Genomic DNA, 21,733 nt, shown 5'->3' with positions numbered 1-21,733 from the left:
TTGCTACCATCTGAGGTTGCAAATGTCACTGTCGGGTCAATAAGTGAAGGATACCTCTGGATCACAATGTGTTCAATAAATAAAAAGATTGTGGTTGTGCTGAAAAGGCTCGCCTTGTATATATTTGCCAGGGCTTTAGTCCATGGATGAGATTGGTCTTCCCAAGAGGGCTACTAGGGCTTCCTCCAGCTTGAGCGGATCTGATATAGGATGTTTCTACAATATAAATGTATTCATGGATTTTCGCTCCCCATCGAACCCAAGGCAAGGTCGTTCTGCAAGGAGGACTGAATTCCCCCTCAGAATTCTAAGCACGCTCTCCAAATGACGGCTTTTGTGATCCTTTGGAGGAAGTCATGATGGTCCAACTGCTACAAAGGCAACACAAGCTTGAGGAGGCTTTCTGTGTCCACCTTCCTGTTGATTGTCCACCGTGAGTTATTTCCAACTATTTCTTCTCCAGCATTCAGCATACTGCTCCATTCCTGCCCCTGGCTGTCTTCAAGTCCCAGGAAAATGGATATATCCCCGTTCCACAACTCAAACTAGCAGCAATACCCAGGTGCTGGGAAACTGAGATCATGACCTTTTTTCATCAGCTGTAGTGCTTATAAACTCTTTGAAACTGATTTAAAACAAACACAAGCTTTGAGCAAAGCCAACTTTAATACACAATGTAGTTTTATTAAAGACACCAGAAATGTTAGAACTCTCAAGAAGGCGAAAGGAAATACACAAAGACCTTTTGAATTTTACATACCACCAGCACAGGACTGGGAACTGCACAGGCAAGAAGAAGGAAGAAACCATCACAAGAGGTGAAAGCTCACTCAGAGTTTCATTTGCTTGAAAGAGAACACAGAGCTGGGTTGCTATTTAATTTTTTAAAACTCCTTCTTAGTTCTTGTAAATAACACACCCATTGCTCAGAAATGTGGAAGGGTGGGGATAGAGATGGTGAGTGTACATAAAACATACTTGCTTCAGATATTTTTCTCTCCTGTTGGTTTCTAGACACGTGGTGGGAGAGGAATCTTGTGCTTCATTTTTCCGCAATGTGCTGGAACTCCGCAAGCAATAATACAAGGGGATGTTTAGGGATTGCTTCAGAAGGGCAAAGCTGGTACCAATATATTTATTTAGAAACAGCTGATCATGCTAAATGTGATCCCCTGAGTGTATTGCGACATCCGCCTCCCACTTTTGTCTTGTGGAAGTTCACAAACCCATGATGACCAGAAACAACAGTGTAACGGAAGGGTGTGTGGACACCTCAGAGACAAAGATGCTTCTGTCATAGCACCTCCAATTCTCCGGAAAATGTTTGTGTCTCTCTAGCCTCAGCCATGGAAGAAGGCAGCTACAGCTCTTCCAGAAATAGCCTTTCTGTATACTTCAGAGATTTGCTTTAAGCCACTTAGAATTTTAAAGATGATAAGAAAGATCTTTTTTTAAAGAAGTCATCCTAGACTCATATAAAGTCACTGTTCCTTTTGCTGCCTCACCGTTGGAGTAGTTTAAGCACAGAAAAATACCTTCTGCTTCATGTAAGAAGTTCCTAGACTAACCTATGATGTTAGCCTTGCTTCTGGGCTCTGAGCATGTGTATGTGGGGGTGGGGGGGAGATGTTAGATGAAGCACCACCATCCCCCAAAATAGCATTATTTTCATCACCTGCTGAGGTATAAAAGTAGTCCTGGGGTACCTGAAACGCTCACAAATTTGTTGTGGCAAGTACTTTGGAAGACCAGAGTTTTGGTGAATGAAGCTGCTGGGTGTTTCTTGTTCCCAACATGTAACATTTGAAGTAAAGGAAATGCTGCGCAAAACACGCAGGCTGTGGAAGGATTTACAAATGGACTATCTGATAATATATGGAAATGGAGTTTATGAAAGCAGCACCTCTGATGTGGGGCTTTAATCTTTAGTTTTAATATAGTCCACCCTGCTTCTTAGTCATCCAATGGGCCTGAGGCAAAGCCACTAGGCTAAGTGTAAGAACGTCTTAGAGTTGAGTGCCAAGCCTTCTGTGGCCGAGTGTGCACCTGAGGTAAATTGGGAGAATCATGCCACAAACTGCATTTTTTTTAAAGCTGAGCCAAACCACTTCAGAACCTGCAGAGGGGTGGTGATCACATGTTCCAAGGCTTCCATCATGCCTCAGAAGCCTCCTATAGAAACAAAATTAATATGTTGGGCTGATAAGTAGGCTAGAAATCCTCCTTTCTTTGAGACTGGCTCTGTATGCGCAAGGAGTTCTTTCTTTCCTTCTTTTTAGAAATGGGAAGGGAGGTGTTCAAACATGTGACTCCCGTACCCAGAGTCTGGAGTGGTACCCAGTTTTAAAAGGGGACCCATCTGGTCATAGCTTATAGCATGGGAAGTGTTGTACTAGGCAGAATAACAGGGCATTGGTCTTATTTCTGTTTCGGTGTTGAGGAAGTGTGGTGCTTGCGGGTGACAGTAACCAGAAAGTGCGTATATTGAAGGAGGGGATCATCTTTCAATCCTGAAGCAGGGGCTGTCGAATGCTTTGCATGTCTTAGGTGCTTATTCTTTTGCTCAAGGAGCTTGTGGATGACACGACCTTCACACTGGAGCCACCCCCTCCATAGCTATACCCGCCACCAGTGATGCTTCCAGAACCGCTCAGGCTGCCTCCACTGCTAAACCGGCTCACTCGTCCTCCTCCACCACTGATGTGGCTGTGTCCATAGCTACCTCCACCTCCTCCGCCGACACTCAAGGTGCTTCCCCCTCCGATGCCATATCCACTTCCCCCTCCAAGGCCGTATCCCGCAGAGCCTCCTCCTCCTCCACTGATGGTGCTGGAACTGCTGACCACAGCTGTGGGGATAGAAAATCACGTCCAATTTTGTCCCTCTGTCCCTCACTTCCAAATGTAGCTGAATACTGAAGTAGATACTTACAGATGTTGACCGGTGTTGTGAAATCGCTTGACATCCTAATTGGAGAAACAGGAAAACAGCATGTTACAATAAGAACAGATGGTGCCAAAATAGCTCAGTGCCCTTGTTTGCCACAGTGACTGGTTTCGTGGCTGGAGGAAGTGAGGTGAATGTCACATGCTCACACCTCAAGGAAGATTCCTTGGATCCATGTGACAAAACCTGAAAATGAAACCCTAGGGCAGTCTTCCTCAGCCTGGTGCCCTGAAGAACTTTTAAAATAACATGGAAAATAGCCAGGAATGGTGGGAGTTGTCATTGCAGAAAAATATGGAGGGGAAACTATGATAACATGGGCATAAAATTTTGGATATAATATTGAATTAGAGAAGTGGCAAAAGCTGTGGGAGAGAAATATTAAGGTAACATTAGCAACTTCGTATAAAGAAAACTTGTATAACATGTTTTATAGATGGTATCTGTCGCCAAATAGATTAGCTAAGATGTTTCCAAATATGTCAAATGGATGTTGGAAATGCAAACATAAATTGGGTACTTTTTATCATATGTGGTGGACTTGCAATAATGTGAAAAAGTATTGGATTAAAATACATAAATGGCTCGAGGAAATGTTACAAAAATCCTTAGCTTTTAAACCTGAAGTTTTTTTATTAGGCATTATACCGGAGGACATTAGTAAACAAGAAATGTATTTGATTTTACATGTAATCACTGTGGCGAGGATTGCATTCGCTCAACACTGGAAAAGTGAGGAACTACCCACCAATGAACTGATTCTAAAAAAGATTCTGGACTGTGCAGAAATGGATTGATTGACTTTATCACTGAAGGAGAAAGAAGATACTGACTTCTATCAAACTTGGGACTCTTTTTATTATTGGCTAGAGAAACGGGACTTGGCTTAGATTTAAATACGTTTCTAAATTATCATAAATGGAAAAAGAAGGGTGTGGGGGCTGACCCAGCGGGCTCGATGTTTGTGATGATGGATGTTGTTTGTAGTTTTCTTTTTGTCCTTGGTTTTTTGTTTTTTTTTTAGGATTATAATTTCAAATAAAACTTATTCAGAAAAATATGGAGGGCAGCAGGTTAGGAAAGGGTGGCCTAGAGAAGGTCGCAATAAAATGAGAGTGCAGTCATTTGTGGGGTGGGGGGAATAAAACTGTGGAGGTAGACTATGACAAAGAGATGCACACAAGTTTCCCAGGCTCCTCAGTGGTAGCTCCTATTTGTGGAGCTTTATCTTAATAGCTCTGCACACCAATTTTGCCAGATTAATGGGCTTTGGACATTCATTTGTTTCAGGACATCCGGAATCTTTTAAGTTGCTTGCCCCCAAGCTTAGACCTCTTGAACTTTGCTATTGGCTCCCCTCCTGTTCTATAGTCCTGCCTTTCTCAAATTCCCTGGGTCATGCATGTTACACTGAAAGCCAGCAATACATTGACTCCCAGCTTCCTCCCTGAAATGTTGACAGTCTAGGTCTCCTCAACGAAAGGTCTGAAAAACACTTATATGGATGATGATGATGACGATGATGATGATGATGGGTGGACATATTTTGATGAATGTCACGAACATCTGACTGGGGAAGGCTGACCTAAGGCTACGTTCTGTTTGGTGTCCAGCACTTGTCCATCCTATCCATGCTTTCTCTGCCAGTCTAGACACCTTGCTCTAGAACTTCCCAACTTGATGCCCTCCAGAGGCATTATGGAAATGAAGGCTGACCTACCTTCTTCACTGTAGGGACTTTCTATGGTCTTCCTACCTCCACCCTACTGGACAGTGGCTGCTTACTGGCCTTCCTTTGAAAAGAGCCAGAAGCCACATTTAGACAAAAACGATGGATCCCCAGATGGCAGGGGGTTTGCACCTAGCTCCATGTTCCACTGCACATGTCTGCTTTCCTGGCCTGCACCCACCTGATCTCCTCTCCCTCTAACAGGGTTTTGTAGGTGGCGATCTCCACGTCTAAGGACAGCTTCAAATTCAACAGCTCCTGGTAGTCCCGCAGCAGGCGAGCCAGCTCGTCCTTGGATTTGGCGAGGGCCGTCTGCAGGTCAAGCAGCTTCGTCTGCGCGTCTTTGAGGGCCAGTTCCCCACGTTGCTCACATTCTGCGATGGAAGAGTGCAGGCCGTTGACCTGAAAAAAGAAATGGAGGAATGGAGCATCTCTTGGCTACTGCTCCTGACTTGCCTTCTAGCTTCTTGCCCAAAACACTGTTCCAGGAGGAAGAGGAAGTAGGGAGAGTGGCGATTGTCTGTGTGCCTGCCCATGTGTGGATCCTGCACTATCCATTTGGAGAGCACCACAGGTCCTTCAAAAATAACCTGAGGGCTGATTTGGCTTTGCACACTCCGAACTGGCCGAGATACTTTATGGCCAGTACAGAGTTGCACCAAAATGAGCAATCAGTCATTGTATACAGTACACACACACACACACACACACACACACACTGCTGCTGCTTTGACTGGTGAGGGCTTTGCTCACTGTAGCCAGTACTGTGGGTATTGTTTGTATGCAATGAGGAACGGAGACTGGGAGAGCAGTGCTGGTTTCGGACAGGGAGTGACAGCCTGGTTGTGTCTGGAAAGGCAACATTTGCACATAGGAAGGAATGGAGCAAACTGATTCCATAGTGAGGCTGTGTGCCTTGTTTGGCAATTTCCCTGATGCTCTCTTGGCTCTGATCAGTTCTACCTCCACCACAGCTCTGCACTGGAGATCCTTGTAGTAAAAATCAGGAGGAAGATGTTTTAGACACCAGATAGTGCAAGATTTTCGCCACGTCATCCAACTTTCCCTCCATTGTTCCACTGATTGTTGCCTAGCCCTCTGTTGCTCATGTTTCATAACCCTGCATTCCACCTTTTCTTTCTTTCTTTTCTTGAAAGCTCACCTCCTTTCCTAAAGCAAAGGTACTGGAGCTTTGACCATTGCTAATTTATTGTAAGCCGCCCCAAGATGTTTGTAGTGGAAGGGTTAGAAAAGCTTTTAATAAATAAATATGGTAAGGCCAGGTGCCATTCAGAGGATAAGAAGTACAGTTCCACTATGTAGGATATATGATGTAGTCTGTAGGCATTCAGTGAGGTTCTATAGATGAAACTAAGCACATCTGGACCTGTGAGTTGCCTGGATGAAAGCTATGCGTACCCATGCCTTGGACCCATAGGTAAGTTGCTCTGAGGTCCTTGGAGAAGAAATCAAGTGTAGTAAACAAACATCTGCATAAAAGGAATCAGTTTTGCTAGCCCGTGAATTGCATGAGATTCATCCTGGGATGGGTCAAACCCTGGGCTAGACTTTCACAGGAGACAAAAGTGCGAGCCTCAAGACATCAGTAGCTGCCTCAATCGGTTGGTTGCCTCAAAAACAGTCACAAGCTATGTGGAAAATAGAAAGCTCCCAAAGGGTATATTGTGTCTTACCGCTTTCTTCACTATTTCAATTTCAGAGCGAAGTCTTTGGACAACCCGGCTCATTTCTGCAATCTCATCTTTCGTGGATTTCAATTCATTGCCGTGTTTGTAAGCTGTTGTCTGCAGTTCCTCGAACTGATAGAACAAAGCAAAGAACAAAACTGTAGCCATGAGACAAGGCATTTCAGCACAGATACTGAAAATAGAAATCACTTAATGCTGCTAACCCATGGCTTGCTCTTCACAGATAAGCACACACACAAGATCTTTGGACCAGGTGGTCATCTTGAATATACATCCAGAACAATTCTTATACACACAGATCAGCATGCGTGTTGTAGTTCATGCTTAGCTGAACATCGGCTGAGGAGCAGATGGAGAGAAACCATGTGATCAGACCCAAACAAATAGTTCTGTCTTGTATGTATTACCAGCAAGGTGTAGGAAGGAAAGCTGGGAAAATGTCACCTTCTTTTGCCATCAAAAGTAAGTAAAACTGACTCTCAAGTCAGAAGGATCAAGGAATATAGAGGGCTGAGAACCCCTTTCAGGCTTCAAAGAGTTACAGAGAAGACATTCCTGGTTACAAAGCCATTCAATCAGTTGTCATTCATTTTAGGTGGCATGCTGATTCATTTTCTTAAAAATTTAGGGATCAGCTATAAGCTGTGTTTGAGAAGATAAGAACTGGCTAAAGGAAAAAGGAGTTTTTTCATTATGCATGTCATTAAAGGAAAGACCAAGAGCCAATCTGAAATTATTTTTCTTGAGCTCTTGTATCTCAGACTTTACTACAAGAACTTATATTGAAAAACTGCCAGTAGCACCACCCATGGGATTTGACGTGCTTTCTTAAATGCTGTATCTGGATTTGCTTTGACAGTTGATGATCTGCTATCTTGGTTCTGGATGACACACCTCACATTTCAGAGATCTTACATTCTGGTGTGGGGAGAACAGCTTGTTTTTTAAATTTATTTGTGCATTTATTAAGGCATTTTTATACCATTCCTATTTAGGCAATGACTCTCAGAATGGTTTAAAACATACTGTGTTTCCCCAAAAATAAGACCTAACTGGAAAATAAGCCCTAGCGTGACTTTTCAGGATGCTCATAACATAAGCCCTACTCCAAAATAAGCCCCAGTTAAGATTGTCAGCCAGATGGATGGAGAAACACAGGAGTACATCCCTTGCAACACACGACAGATGTATTGAATTACAAAATAATAATGCCAATATATAATTAAATATAAATTCATAATATTATTGATATTAATACTTAAAATAAATGATAATATACATTATAATTAAGTATTTGTAAATACGGAAGTGGGTGCCTTTGGACGAGAGGTAAATGCCTATGTAAACAGATGACTGCGAGACCAATCAGAGTACAGACAACGCACAAACAGGTCCTAAACTGTTTAGGGATGTATAAGTTACTTTAAGTACCTTAAAATGGGCCCAGATGTCACCTGGAAGCCTTGGCCTACCCACCAGGGTCTTGTCAGGAGGCAAGCTGCCCTGCTTTGAACCAATTGCAATTTCTAGACCGTTTTTATGGGCAGCTCCCTCTAGACCAGGGGTCTCAAACTTGCGGCCTGCGGGCCACTTCGGGGGAGGGGCTCTGCGGCCTTCAAAGCACTGGCGGCACCCGGGCCGGCCTCTGGGAGCCACGCGGGATGAGCGGCCCCCCACCCCCGCGGTGGTGGGATACTCGATGCGGCCCAGCCTCACGCAGACTCTACTTCCAGCTGCCCCCAGGTAAGTTGAGTTTGAGACCCCTGCTCTAGAGCACATTGCAATAGTCCAAGTGAGAAGTTACCAGGGCATGGATCACTATTGCCAGGTTTGGCCTGTCTAGATAGGCACAAGTTGGAAAATCAGCCAAAACTGATAAAAGGCACTCCTGGCCACAGACAAGAACAGTTTTGAATTCCAGTATACATTTTGGAACAGTTAATAAATGTTCTTTCAAATCCATGTTGGTGAGGTTTTGTGTTTGTTGTGACTCTCACCTTGCTTTGGTACCAGGTGTCGGCCTCGGCCCTGCTCCTTCTGGCAATTTCTTCATACTGAGCTCTGACTTCTTCAATGATGCTTTCCAGGTTCAGGCTTCGGTTGTTGTCCATTTGTAGGATAACATTGGTCTCCTGAACCTGCGACTGGACCTGAGCTATTTCCTGTGGGGATTAGAAAGTCTGTGGTTATCCACAGGATATCACAATATCCTGGTCTTTACATCACGTGATTTCTGGCACCAGTATTTGCTTGCTCGTCTGTAGATTAGTAGTATTTTTAATCTCATTTTTCAATTCAAGAAATGCTTAAGGCAGGTTATAAACTTAACAAAAGGGGATTTGTGGAGGAGGAGCAGGAGGAAAAGGAAAAGAGGAGGAGGAGGAGGAAAAGGAGGAATAGTTTATTCTCTTTCTACTTAAGACCCCAATCCTGTCCTTAAGTGACATTTGAGACAGATTGACAGAGAGAGAAGTTATTTTTCTGAAAACTCTTCCCTGATGTTTACCTTTATAATTTCTCAGTGAGATGTTCCGAGCATCAACAGAATCCAATTTTGAACTCATGGCATTTAATTATGGGTCTTTTGAAAGGGTGGATGTTTACTTCCCGCACCGCACTAAATGAAGGGCTGCTGCAGGCTCGTATGAGAAAGGAGAAGCTCTGCATTTTAGAGCCTCTTGCAGCAGGAGGCAGCCTTGCCGTCTCCAGCCCCTGATGCTTGCAGCTGGCCTGGCCTTTGCTCAATAGGGAGGATGCGTCTGTCTGCAAAGATCATATGTCTGTGTGCCAGCCCAGGGAGGCTAGTGAGGTGCCCCCAGCCAACCTGTTTTAAGGACCGGTGGACTTAACTCGAGTTAAAATAGTGACCAGATTGAAGAGAGACACTCAGCTTTGGGTGCTTTAAGAACAAGTCAAAGACATCGCTAATTTTAACAAGGGACACATCAAAGTTATTGCTCTAATAGTCTGCCTAAGGCTATTTGGTGAAGTGTAGCAACCCCGTGCGAAGGCTGAGCAACTGCAGGAGGGCCGGGGCCATTTGTGCCTTCCTGGTGCCTCCCTCTGTGGACTGAACTATTTTTTTTAATTTTTAAAAAATAACAATAATTTAAAATATCATTGGATGCAACACAGTGGCTATCCATTCTGAAGTTCTCAGTAGCATGGGCAGTGCTAAATTCAGCTTGCCTACAGTCAAAACGCAATTCTTGGAGCACTCTTGGAGCTGATATGGGCTGCTCATAGCACCCTTTGGGTTTTGTTCTGTTGATGTTTTTAAAATTGAGTGTGTCCAGGGCAGTGGTAATTGGAGAGCACAAGACCCACAGCCAATGTTGCCCACCCCAATGTTGTTGGCTGTGGAAATGCATCATTTGTGTGTGTGTGTGTGTGTGTGTGTGTGTGTCACATACACTGGGTAATGCAGTTGGCTTAGGAATACACTCTCCTGAAAATACAGTACAGACGAAAAGACGCTTACCTCCTCAAAGAGTGTTTTTAAGAACTGGATGTGCTGTATCAAAGAATCAACCTTGGATCCCAAGTCTATCTTGTGCATGTAGGAGCCATCAACATCCTTAGGAATAAAAATAAAGTTGCGGGTGTTGAGCAATGCTTGTAACAGGGCCTGATGTGTGATGTGGGCTGCAGAGTGTATTAGTGTGATGCACAAGAGCAATGTGCATTGAAAAGGCCAATGTGGACGTACCCTACAATCAAAAACAAGTCTAAAGGAAGAAGTTTTTATTTTGCAAACTCTGATTCAATAGCCAAAATCTGAACTTTTTGAAACTAGACATTCTGGGTAGGAATTCTGAAAAAATGCTGGATTGCAGAAGTGAGGCATATCAGTTCAGTTCTGCCATTAACTACTGTGTTCATTCATTAGCCCAAAACCTGCAGTTCTCTGGGTTTTGCATGGGTGCTATTGTGAGTGTGATTATTGAAAATGTGACACAAATCATGGAGCAGAGGAGATCCCCCAAATTATTTCAGCTTCAAGTTTCAAGGGCAGTTACCTTCTTGAGCACCACGAAGTCATTCTCACAAGCTGTACGTTTGTTAATTTCATCCTCATATCTGTTGGAACAAATAGATTATATTATTTGAATGATCCACATCAACAGAGCATCAAAGAGCTTGAAATTCTTAACAGTGGTCACTGTGCGTGTGTTCCATTCTGACAACACTGTGAGGCAGGTGCAGTCAAGAGATGTTGAAGCACCCAAAGGCTTGCAAGAAGCTCTAAGCTTCAATAGAGAGATCAATCCCAAGACAGCACCCCATCATCAGCATGACTGCAGTGACCCCTCACGGCATCAGAATCAGACAGCAGGTATAACCTTATTTTCACTAACAGGAGAGAGTGAAGGTTGAAACTATGGAACCTCCTTTTTTGATGTAGTTTGAAGATGACCATGCTCATAACTCCTGTTGACCTCTGGTATGATGTCAAGGAAGGGAGCCTCTCAGGTACATTGGGCTGAGAGTGGTTGATCTCTTTTGATGGCGGTTGTGGAGCTCTGAAAGCTGAAGGTTCATGGCCTTTCTCTCCAGCCCCCTTCACCATGGCTAATCTGATGTCATAAGTGAGAACTAAGCAATGGAGTGCTAGGGGAACTGGGGAGATCTTCAGATGGGTATTCAGTTTGTTTTATTGCACATAGCTGATCATAAAATTTCAACAAGAAAAGGGGAGGGGAGGGGAAATGTGGCTACACAGATTTGCCTATATGAGCTGGAATTCTATGGTGATGGAGTCACATCAGTCTCAGGACTGCCTGTGCGCTGGAAGTCTCTTAAGGGCACCTTATCAGTGCAGAGGAAGTTCCAGACATTCAGAGGAAGACCTGCTTCCATGAGAGATTAAGCAGCCTTCCCTCAGAGGAGGCCTGGCCTCTTCTTTCAGCCAAGGGCCAGATCCATTTTAGAAAAGCTCCTGGGGGCTGCATTCCAGTGACTGGTATGGAAAAACAATAAAGCGATGGGGAAAAAGAGTAGCATATTTTTTCTTAGAAACATAGTGAGTCAGAAGAGAGCTCTGACCCCAGGCTCCAGCCAGCTCTGCTCATGTAATACCCAACATGATGGCACAGTACCAGTAACTAAACCTTCCAACAGATTTCTAGGAAGGGGGAAGGTGCTTCACAATACCCAAGAAGACATCAAATAATTAGTGATTGCAGAACAGGAGTTGGCCAGTTGAAGGGGCTGAGCTCTCTGGGAAATGCCGGGGAGTCCAGACCTGGGACTCCCCATCCCTTAGAAGGTGCTCTGGGTGTGTCCCCTCAAGACAAATGGGCTAGACCAGGTTAAGGACAGGCAACCTTTGGTGTTGTTGGGCTCTAATTTCAAGCATCCTCAAGCAACGTGTCCAGTGGACACCCAGTGATGGCAGAAGATGGAGTGACGATGAAGGTGATGGTGGGCCCTCTGCTCAGCATGTGTCTTTTTGACTGGACTGGCAAGCACTTTCTTCAACAAGAACCAGAGGAGGAGACACTTCAAGCAACGCACAACTTGTGAATGGTGGCAATACTTGTTCTCCAAAGCAGGAGGAGATTTGCTGGTGCCACTGAAAAAGCAGACAGTACATGTATGATCTCAGTCTTTCATTAAAGATGAGCACAGCAAGGTGATATTTGAAGTGGAAAGAGAGAAAGAGAAGGGGAAAGGGCGTTTGCTCCAGGTGGAAGGAATCCCAGGCTGGATAGCAGGGAGACGGGGCCAGAAGAAGGACGTGATGAAGGTGTTGCAATGAATGAGACGGAGCAGAGGAATGCAAAGTCTCAGTGTCACCCACTGAAGCCAAATCCGAAGGACCAAATGGCATGTTGCATTAATCACGTGGCATGTGGCTGCCCCCCTCTCTTGTTTTCTCACTCTAGAGTAAATGTAAGTGGCTCCAATTGGATCAGGACTGCCCTACACCAAGAAGGAAGCATTCAATCTCTCCTCCCCCAGCTGTTTTCTTCCTCAAATTCAGACTGTTTATGCACAGGGGTTAAATAAAGAAAAGAAACCTCCATGGTTTCTACAGGAGGCTTTTTGTTCATATAACTCCCATGCAGGGTAGGTGTGTTTCCGGAGCAAACAGGTGGGGGATGTTTAATCCCCTCCTCCCTGTACACGGTGGTCTGAATCCGGAGCACCTGCACTTACTCCAGAGTAAGAAAACAAGAGATGGGACAGCTGCATGCTAGATAATGCTAGCATGTTGTCTAGACGGATAGTCTGTGTAAATTCAAAGAGTCTAGATGGAGCTTCGGGTTTGTGGTTTAGCAGTGGCAGTCTGAACCAAGCCAAAATGGTTAGAGTGTTGGATTGGGACATGTAGTCCGAGGATCTAATCCCCACTCAGCCATGAAGCTCATTGGTTGACTTTAGGCCAGTCACCCATTCTCAGCCTAACCTACCTCATGGGGTTGTTGTGAGGATAAAATGTAGAGGAGGAGAAGGAGGGTTATGTAAGTAACCTTGGGTTTCTTGCAGGAAAGAAGTGGGATATTAATATAAGAAATAAATGCATAAATATGGAAGATAAGGGGGCCACAAAGAAGATGCCTAGGCAAAAGCTAGAGAGATCATGGACTGGTGGTCAGAAACCAGGGGAGGCTGCTGAAATGTTGGAAGGAAATATGGTGGGTGGTAGGACACTGATAGAGGGGTTCCTCCCTTAAATAACTGACAATCGTAGGAAAGGATTCCATAATCTCTTTGATGAGAAGCAAATCAGAAACTAGCACTGTTTGGCCTGTTCTGTACCCAAATCCAAGGCCTTCCCCCATCCCCACCTCTCACTTTTACATACTTGTTCTTGAAATCCTCCACAAGCTGTTGCGTGTTCTTCAATTCAACGTCCAGGTGATTTTTATCACCGATGAGGCTCTCAAGCTGCTTCCGGAGGTTTTCAATGTAGACCTCGAAGAGGGGTTCTATGTTGTCTCTCAGAGCTGGGCTGCCCTGCTGGCACAGCAGGTCCCACTTGGTCTCCAGCACTTTGTTCTGTTGCTCAAGAAATCGCACCTAAAATGGAAGGGAAGAGATGGTGAAATGGTGTCTATTGGCACATGCAGGTGTTCATCTTCAGGAGACAACCTGGGAAGTCTCTGGACCTTGGTCAAAAGGCTTTCCATGTGCATACTGGGTTGGACCAGGATGCACAAGGAGAAATGCATGCTCCTTCCTCAACCATTCCTTCCTCCCTTTGGGACTTTCAAAAGGGTTTGTTTGTTTCTTGTTTTAGAGTTGGAATAAAATGTTGCACCATTGTAAAAATCAGCAATCTTTAACACTGGAAAAAAAAACTAGGCATCTGAATGGTGATATTTTAAGATTTGATTTTTGAAAGGCAATGAAGCAAATACAAGTTGGAGTGATATGTTTTTGTGGCAGTAAATGTTACAGTGCCACATTTCTAAAAACCAAATGGTGTGCATTACTAGAAGGGATGCAAGCAGAAAAGGTGCTGGAAGACTATCAGTTCATTCTGCTAGAGTCCAGCAGACTTTTGATGCGTTTCTGACCCAATGGCCAGAAGGAGACGGAGTCAGGCAGGGAGGGGCTCATCAGCTTCCACAAAACTGCCTGCAATGTTTGCACCAGTTTGAAACCAAAAAATGTGAGTCTCTTTAGCTAGAATCTCTAGCATGATTTATGCAGCTCTCAATCTGCACAATTTGGGGCCAACTTGATAGATAAGAATTATGGCTGTTGTTCTTGTTTTAGGATTTTTCACAAAAGCCTCCTATTTTTATCATGTGACCCACATGCTCCACCTTGGCCACTTTGAATTTTCTGACAGTTCATTTCAGTTTTGTGTGAAATTCAGATGTCCACTTGTGATTTGTACAAATTTACGCAATCTGGACAGACTTATCCAATTTGCACAAATTTGTGGAGCAGACTCCTCAGTCTGATGTAGATTTTCAGTTCTTAAAAAAAAAAAACACACAGATCATGGGCTGCTTTAAAACTGGAAGTTCACATGCTGTCTAGATTAGAATCAGATAAAGTCTGCAACTTGTAATGTATGACTGTGAGAGCTGGACCATAAGGAAGGCTGAGCACCGAAGAATTGAAGCCTTTGAATTGTGGTACTGGAGGAGACTCCTGCGAGTCCCTTGGACCGCAAGGCGTTCGAACCAGTCAGTCCTAGAGGAGATCAACCCTGACTGCTCTTTAGAAGGCCAGATCCTGAAGATGAAATTCAAATACTTTGGCCACCTAATGAGAAGGAAGGAGTCCCTGGAGAAGAGCCTAATGCTGGAAACAATAGATGACAAAAGAAGAAGGGGATGGCAGAGGATGAGGTGGCTAGATGGAGTCACTGAAGCAGTTGGTGTGAGCTTGGGTGGACTCCGGGGGATGGTGGAGGACTGGAGAGCCTGAAGGAATGTTGTCCATGGGGTTGCGAAGAGTCAGGCACGACTTTGCAACTGAACAACTACAAGAAAGTCGGCAGCAGTGCAGGGTTAATGGAACAGATTTTATGGGCCATATTTTGAAAGTTCATCATATTTCCCCCCCACCCATTGGGTTCCCCACACACCTCTGATTGCAGGTGCATGAATCTGCTCAACATATTCCTGCTCCTTACTTGTGTATACCTTGTTGGCTTGATTACTGGAGCAGGAGAAAGAGCAGAACATAAAGAAAACCTCGAACCCCACTCTAAAGTTAATAAGGAGTCGCATGAGGCTCTGTTGCCTTCTTTTTCTTAAGTTTTATTGAGCAGTGCCTAAAAGGTATTTTATGGTATGCCTACACTATTAAAAAAAACAACTATCTCTCTCTTTTATTCCTTTACTAGTTTGCAGTTAGCACTGATAAATAGCAACTGCAACTACTGTTTTGGTATTTGTATAGCACCTTAGAGGCTGGATAAGACTGTTTCTAAATGCACACTAACAAAGAAGCCTCTCCAAAGGCCACAATCCTTTGGAATATTCCTGGATGGAAATGTTTAAAATAATATATTATTTTAAACATTTCCATCTGGAATGCATCAAATTATATCAAATGGGGCTTACATAAAAGACTAAAAGTGCAGTTTGTGAATGTTAGACAGAAAAAGATCCAAGACTCCCATAGTCCCTCAAGCCATTCATGCTGGGAAATGTAGGACATTTTCTGTCCAAAGAGGCATAGGATCCCTTCCTAAAAACTAAGATAACAATTGAAGCATAGTATTGTTGGTGATGCTATCCTAAATTCTCTGAGAAGAAGCCAATGCCTGGATTAGATCTCTCCTTCTGAGGGTGCAAAGAGAAGTCACGCCTCAGAAGTGGAGACCTGACCTCAGAAACTTCCAGTCCCATAGTAGAGTTAGAAGGGGTCATGAAGACCACTGGGTCCACCCCCCACTGTTGCAGGACACCAATTTACACCGTCCCATTCAGATGTCTGTCCAGTTTCTTTCTGAAGGTCTCTAGTGTGGGAGAGCCCACCACCTCTCTAGGCAGCTGGTTCCACTGTTGTATTGCTCTTACAGTGAGGAAGCTTTTCCTGATGTCCAGCCTGAAGCTGGGTTGTCACAGCTTGAACTGATTATTCTGTCTCCTGCACTCTGGTGCCAGCAAGCAGAGATCTTGCCCTTCCTCTCTGTGACAGCCTTTGAGGTACTTAGGGAGGGACATTCTGCCCCCCCCCCCCCCCCGCCTTCTCTTCTCTAGGCTGGACATGCCCAGTTGTCTCAGTCTCTCCTCGCGGGGCAGTGTTTCCAATCCCTGGGGCATTTTTGTTGCCCTCTTCTAATTTTTCTGCATCTTTCATAAATCTTGGTGTCCAGAACTGGACAGTGTTCCAGATGAGGTCTGGCTAGTGGGGATTATAGAGGAACTACTACTTCTCATGATTTGGAAGTAATACTTCTATTAATACATCCCAAAATAGCATTTGCCCTTTTTGCAGCTGCATCACATTGTTGGCTCATATTTAGCCTGTTGTCCACAATAACTCCAACGCCTTTTTCTTTTTCAGTTCTGTTGAGCCACATATTCCCTATCTTGAAGAACTGCTCAAAATAGGGAAGTGAGAATCAGCAAACTTTGAGCTTACCAAAGTTCTCAGAATTCTATCTCTAAGCTCATTCTGACTCAAGGCCACATCAGACTTAAACCTCTTTTTATTCTTGCATGAAAATCCATGCATTTTTTGTGCATAGTTTTCCATATGTATTCCTAAACTGTGCACATCTTTGATATATATCCATTCTTCTTTCATTGATTAAAGTGTCTTTGTTAGCATTATCTTTGTGGACAATTTTCAAATGCACCCATGCTGTCCAATGTGGGGGGGGGGTGTACAAATAATATTGAAAAGTCAGAAACGTCCGAACTTTGGCCACAAATTACTGTACATCTGAGTCTGTGTTTGTTCCAGAAGATGCAAACTGAGTAAACTCTGATCAAATATGAGCTAAAATGAATGCCTCACACATTTCTCGCTCAAAGTACCTTCCTTCAATGCCTACTCTGATCCTGAGAAGTCAGTGTTTTTGTTGTCAGATGTTGATGTGCACATGTCCCACCGAGAATCTCTTTTAGCTCTTCCAGCTAAAAAGATAAGGACTAGGGAGTCTTTGAAGGGGACACTGTCCTGAATTACACCTTGTCCGTCTTTTAGTATTATGTTTTAATATGTTTGATTGATGGTTTTATTTAATTCAATGTTTTACCTTGTTAATTTGTAATGGCCTATGGCTAAATGCAATACACTGACTGACTGACTGACTGACTGACTGACTGGGAAAGCCTTAGAAGTGAGTATGCACTGATCTTGATAATCCAGTCATGCTCTTTTCCTCTCCTTTGTGATCAATTGACTTATGCTTAACCAATAAAAAATATGAGCGTTCTTCAAAAAGTTTCTGCACTTTTAAAAATTCTATTAAGAATTTCAAAAACAAATTACACTTTTCTACATAGTCACCTTCCTTTGTGATGCGTTTTCCCAACTTTTTAATGCCATCAGCAAAAAAATAAGAAATACATTAATAAAATATAAAAGTGCGGAAACTTTTTGAACACCCCTTGTATATTTGCAAATATATGGAATACACAGGTGCATTTCCTATCGGTTGTTTCCTAACACAGCTATGAAGACATTCTCAAATTATTCCAGAACACAAGCTTTTACACTGTGGGAACTGAACACAGATTGACTCTTCCAAGGACATGCTGGGTGGCCTTGGGAAAAAGACTACCTAGATCAATGCTTCAGATCCTTCATCTGTAACACAAGAACCTCAGTGATAAGAAAGCTAGCCTGGAGGGATGTTGTAAGAACTAACGAGGTAATGATTTTAAAAGCTTGGCAGGAGGACCAGGTGCTGCTGCCAAATAATTCCCAATGTGGGGCTCGGAAACCCTTGGTTACTCCTTGACAAAAAGGTAGGACTGGCCTTTGTTGGAGGGCAGCCATGCTGGGCATCTGGAAGGAAGAAGCTGATTCTGCCAGAGGCAGTGGGAAGCAGCTGCTCTTTTAAGCACCTGAAAGATGGACAGCACTCCCAAAGACAGGTTCTCTCCTTTAGCCTGCATTAGTTTCAGTGCCTCTCAAACTGTGAGATGTTGAAGAAAATTAAAATGCATAACTTTTCACATATTTCTCCTCATGTATGCAATTTTGCAGGCAATATTATCTAACATGCACAAATTTGTAAGCAGTTTTCCTAATATAATCATTTGAATATTGGTTTTGCTATTAGAAAGACAGAAATTTGGGGGCATGTTCCCCCATTATACACATTTTTTGTGTGCATGTTTTGTCTGGAACATCACACTGTAAAAATTCAGAAAACCAGGTATTTTGGAGGATACTTTGTTTCATGATTTGGTGCCAAGTTGCAAAAGAAGTCAAGTTCATATTCACCAGTGAACTGAACATATTTTTTCCTCATCTCTGTGTATTATCGACTCAGGTGAGAGTGACTTTGGACTGGCCTTCTTCAGTGCAAGGAATGGCCTCCATTTGCACAGCTGCTCTTCGACATGCAAGCAGTGCAGCTTGCACAGCACATGGGGCTCGATTTTCAGCGCCCGCCCCACAAATGCTGGGCACAGTTGTCAGGAATTCAGATTCTGGGACTCTGCGAAGCAGACAGGAGTCTTGGGAGCCAAGCCCAGGAAACCACCAGAATCCCAACCGTGGGCAGATTCCTCTCAACCCTACACACACAATGTGTGTGTGTGTATTGTTCCCAACACACAGTTTTGCATGCAACATTAGTACCTGCTTTGAACTGGATTTTCTTACATGAGAACTGCATTGGAACATTTGGAGAAGTTGGAAGAATATGCGTAGATCTGCCTATATTTGGCGAATGTGCATTGCATTTTTCTAGCCCTTTCTTGACTGGAGTGTCTGTGTGATTAAATCTTTTCACTTTCTCTCTGTCACTCTGTCAGTAGCTTTGAAATAACTATTAGTTTAATTAAAGGGGTCTAATACAGCTACGGATTCTGTTTTGAGTTGCTGAAGAAATATATATGCGACGACTTGTCCAAAGCGTATGTTTGAAAGGGAGCTTGGCATAAAATTGCCATTGTAAGTGTCAAATGTGGTTTTAACTGAGTTGGGATATTACATCTGCATTAATTTTCTTGAAATTTTGCCATCTAAAGGATAGCGACACTTCTTAAAGCATTCAGAGAGCTGCAAAAGGACAAATGCTGTACATGGAAAATCCAAAGAGAGAGAATGATGGCAAAAATATCCTTGCTTACACCAAGGTGCAATTTCTGAACTGTCATGAGGAACTGCACTCCCTTTCCTGGACTCTTCCAGTTCACCTTTCAGCGGGGAGAACTGTCATGTTGAGAGCCAGTGTGGTGTATTGGTTTGTGTGTAGGACTGGAGCCTCTCCATCTTATCCCCACAACAACCCTGTGAGGTAGGTTGGACTGCGAGTCTGTGACAGGCCCAAAGTCACCCAGTGAGCTTCTTGGCCAAGTGGGGACTAGAGTTCAGCTCTCCTGGGTCCCCAGTCCAACACTCAGGCCACCAGATGCCCCACAATTGTATTCCCCAGTAACTGATTCATACCTCAGGGAGAAAGCAAATAAAATGAGAGAGGTGATTCCGCAAGAATTCCACTTGCATTTTAAGCAGTATGCTTGGCTCATCTGCTGTCTAAAACATCTTTTTATTTAAAGCCCCAAAAAATTATCTCACAATGTTAGGAAGAGGAATCCTTATTTGAGAAGCACTGATAAAATCATGTCCCAAACACTTGCTTTGGAGAAAAATGACCTTTCAGGAATCCAACTGTTTGTGATTCACTACCACCTATGTATAAACATGACTGCAAAGTTACCCAAAGCCCTAAAAGAATGGGAGGTCAATGTCAGTGCAATTTTCATTTCAGAGCCGCCTTCTGCTGAATTAAGCCAACCGTTACTCCCACCAATGGATTAAATTTAGGGCAATGCTAGTATAATGGTATATTAGACAGTTCCTAAGAATGTGAGCCCTCGCAAGCTACAGAATCAGATTTTTGAGTACCTGTGATCAGCACTATGGCAAAGAAGCTAAAATTAGCTTGCTTGCACCAGAGCAGAATGAGAAGATGGTACCCAAGCTTCCTGAAGTCAAAGAATCCGGATGACATACACGGCAAATTTAGAAGCATACAAGTCACAGTTTGAATTGTGTTTTGCATCTGTTTTATCCTTTTTTTTTTTTTTTTTGCAAATGCCTGAATGAATAGACTCACATAGTTAGAACAGTGCCCAACCAATCGTCTCATCCAGCCCACTGCTCCCAGACAAGATATGCTTCCGATACTGCAAGCATCTCTGGGAATAGTCTGTCCAACCTTTTCTGGACAACCTCCAAATAGAGGAAGGATTCTCAACAATCTTCCCAGAGGTAACCAGTTTCTTTGCTGAATTACAGCTAGGAAGTTCTTCCTAACACACAAGCAAAGGTTTGAAAAATGTCCTTGCCCTAGAATTAAAATAGTTCCCAAACCTTAATACCAAAACCTTCAGGCCTAGTGATTTTGTCCTCCTTATTTTTTATTTATTTATTTATTTTTCGATTTATATCCTGCCTTTTTCCTACAAAGGGCTCAAGGCAGCTTACATCATTCTCCTCCTCCAATTTTATCCCCACAACAGCAACCCTGTGAGGTAGGTTGGGCTGAGAGTCTGTGACTGGCCCAGAGTCACCCAGTTGGCTCCATGGCTGAGCGGGGACTAGAACCCAGATCCTCTGAGTCCCAGTCCCATGCTCTTAACCACTACACCACACTGGCTCTCTTATGCCATTAGGCATTCAGAAAAATATCTATACGCTGAATTACATCATTCAAACCACCTGTACTGTGTGTGAAATGTTCTTCATTCCTGGTTTTAAAAATACTCCATCCTGTTTGTCCTCCGCATTCTCCTTTTTCCTTTTGTGATGCAGTACTTCCCGTGTCCCGTCTTACCTTGTCAATGAAAGAGGCAAACTTGTTGTTGAGGGTCTTGATCTGTTCCCTCTCTTGCACCCGAACCCTTTGGATCTCAGGATCAATTTCCATGTTCAGAGGAGCCAGGAGGTTCTTGTTGACAATGACATTGTGTATTCGCCCAGGTGCTGGGCCTGGGAAGGCATATCCACCACCACCAAGAGGACCGCCCAGGCCAACGCCACTGCCCAGGGCAACACCACCGCCAAAGCCAGCACCACCGCCAAAGCCTACCCCACCACCAAAACCTCCAAAGCCTGTGCTAACATTGCAGTATCCTAGCCCACCACTCAAACTTCTTCCACCAAAGCCAAAGTGACCTGCTCGGGAACCAGCAGAAGTTAGGCCCAGGGATATCCGCTTGCTTCCCCCGAGGCTGTAGAGACTTCTGCTGCCAAAGCCACCTGTGTAAACTCCCCCTGGAAGGACCGAAGTCGAGCTGCTGCCCACTCGGAAGCCACTGCCAGAGACAGAGTAGCCCCTTCCACCTGTCGAAAAGGATCTGGAACTGAACTGCCGGCTCATTGTGGCTCCTTGGGAAGAGTAGAGTTTTGAAGGCAAAGGAAGCAACCAAGGACGAGCAGAGAGGAGTCTGGAGGAGACCGAGTGCCCCTGTGATGTGGGAGTGGGAGATTTCTCCCTATATATGTTTGAGGTTCTGGGCTTGGTTGCATGGGAATGAGAAGATTGAGATAGAATATTTCATCAAGGGCTTGGCTTGCCTTCAAGCAATGAGTTCGCCACTAACAGCTTCAGCACCAAACATCACACACTCACTGGGTAGCTTTCATGCACCAAAATTGCTTGCACTGCAGTCTTGCTTGTTTGCATCTCTTTCATGTTAACCACAACCATGTTTGCTTTCTTCGAAGAGAGGTAAGCCATGGAGAA

At 43.9% G+C, this 21,733-nt stretch overlaps 1 protein-coding gene across 1 annotated transcript; it reads right to left on the bottom strand.

Moving 5' to 3' along the window:
* Window positions 1-2,543: 2,543 nt before the first annotated feature.
* On the bottom strand, window positions 2,544-21,367 carry LOC123029781 (keratin, type II cytoskeletal 5-like). Its single transcript, XM_044443101.1, has 10 exons — window positions 21,163-21,367; window positions 20,822-21,072; window positions 13,196-13,410; window positions 10,404-10,464; window positions 9,866-9,961; window positions 8,382-8,546; window positions 6,370-6,495; window positions 4,857-5,077; window positions 2,932-2,966; window positions 2,544-2,848 (listed from the first exon to the last, which is right to left on the bottom strand). Exons 1-10 carry the CDS (start codon window positions 21,365-21,367, stop codon window positions 2,544-2,546), a joined length of 1,680 nt encoding a protein of 559 aa, XP_044299036.1.
* Between the last annotated feature and the right edge of the window lie 366 nt (window positions 21,368-21,733).

This window comes from Varanus komodoensis, unplaced genomic scaffold, assembly GCF_004798865.1.
Source record: "Varanus komodoensis strain SLA01 unplaced genomic scaffold, ASM479886v1 scaffold41, whole genome shotgun sequence".
Taxonomy (NCBI): Eukaryota; Metazoa; Chordata; class Lepidosauria; order Squamata; family Varanidae; genus Varanus; species Varanus komodoensis.
Note: the sequence above shows the minus strand (reverse complement) of the source record. Positions and strands in the feature narration are given on the sequence as shown.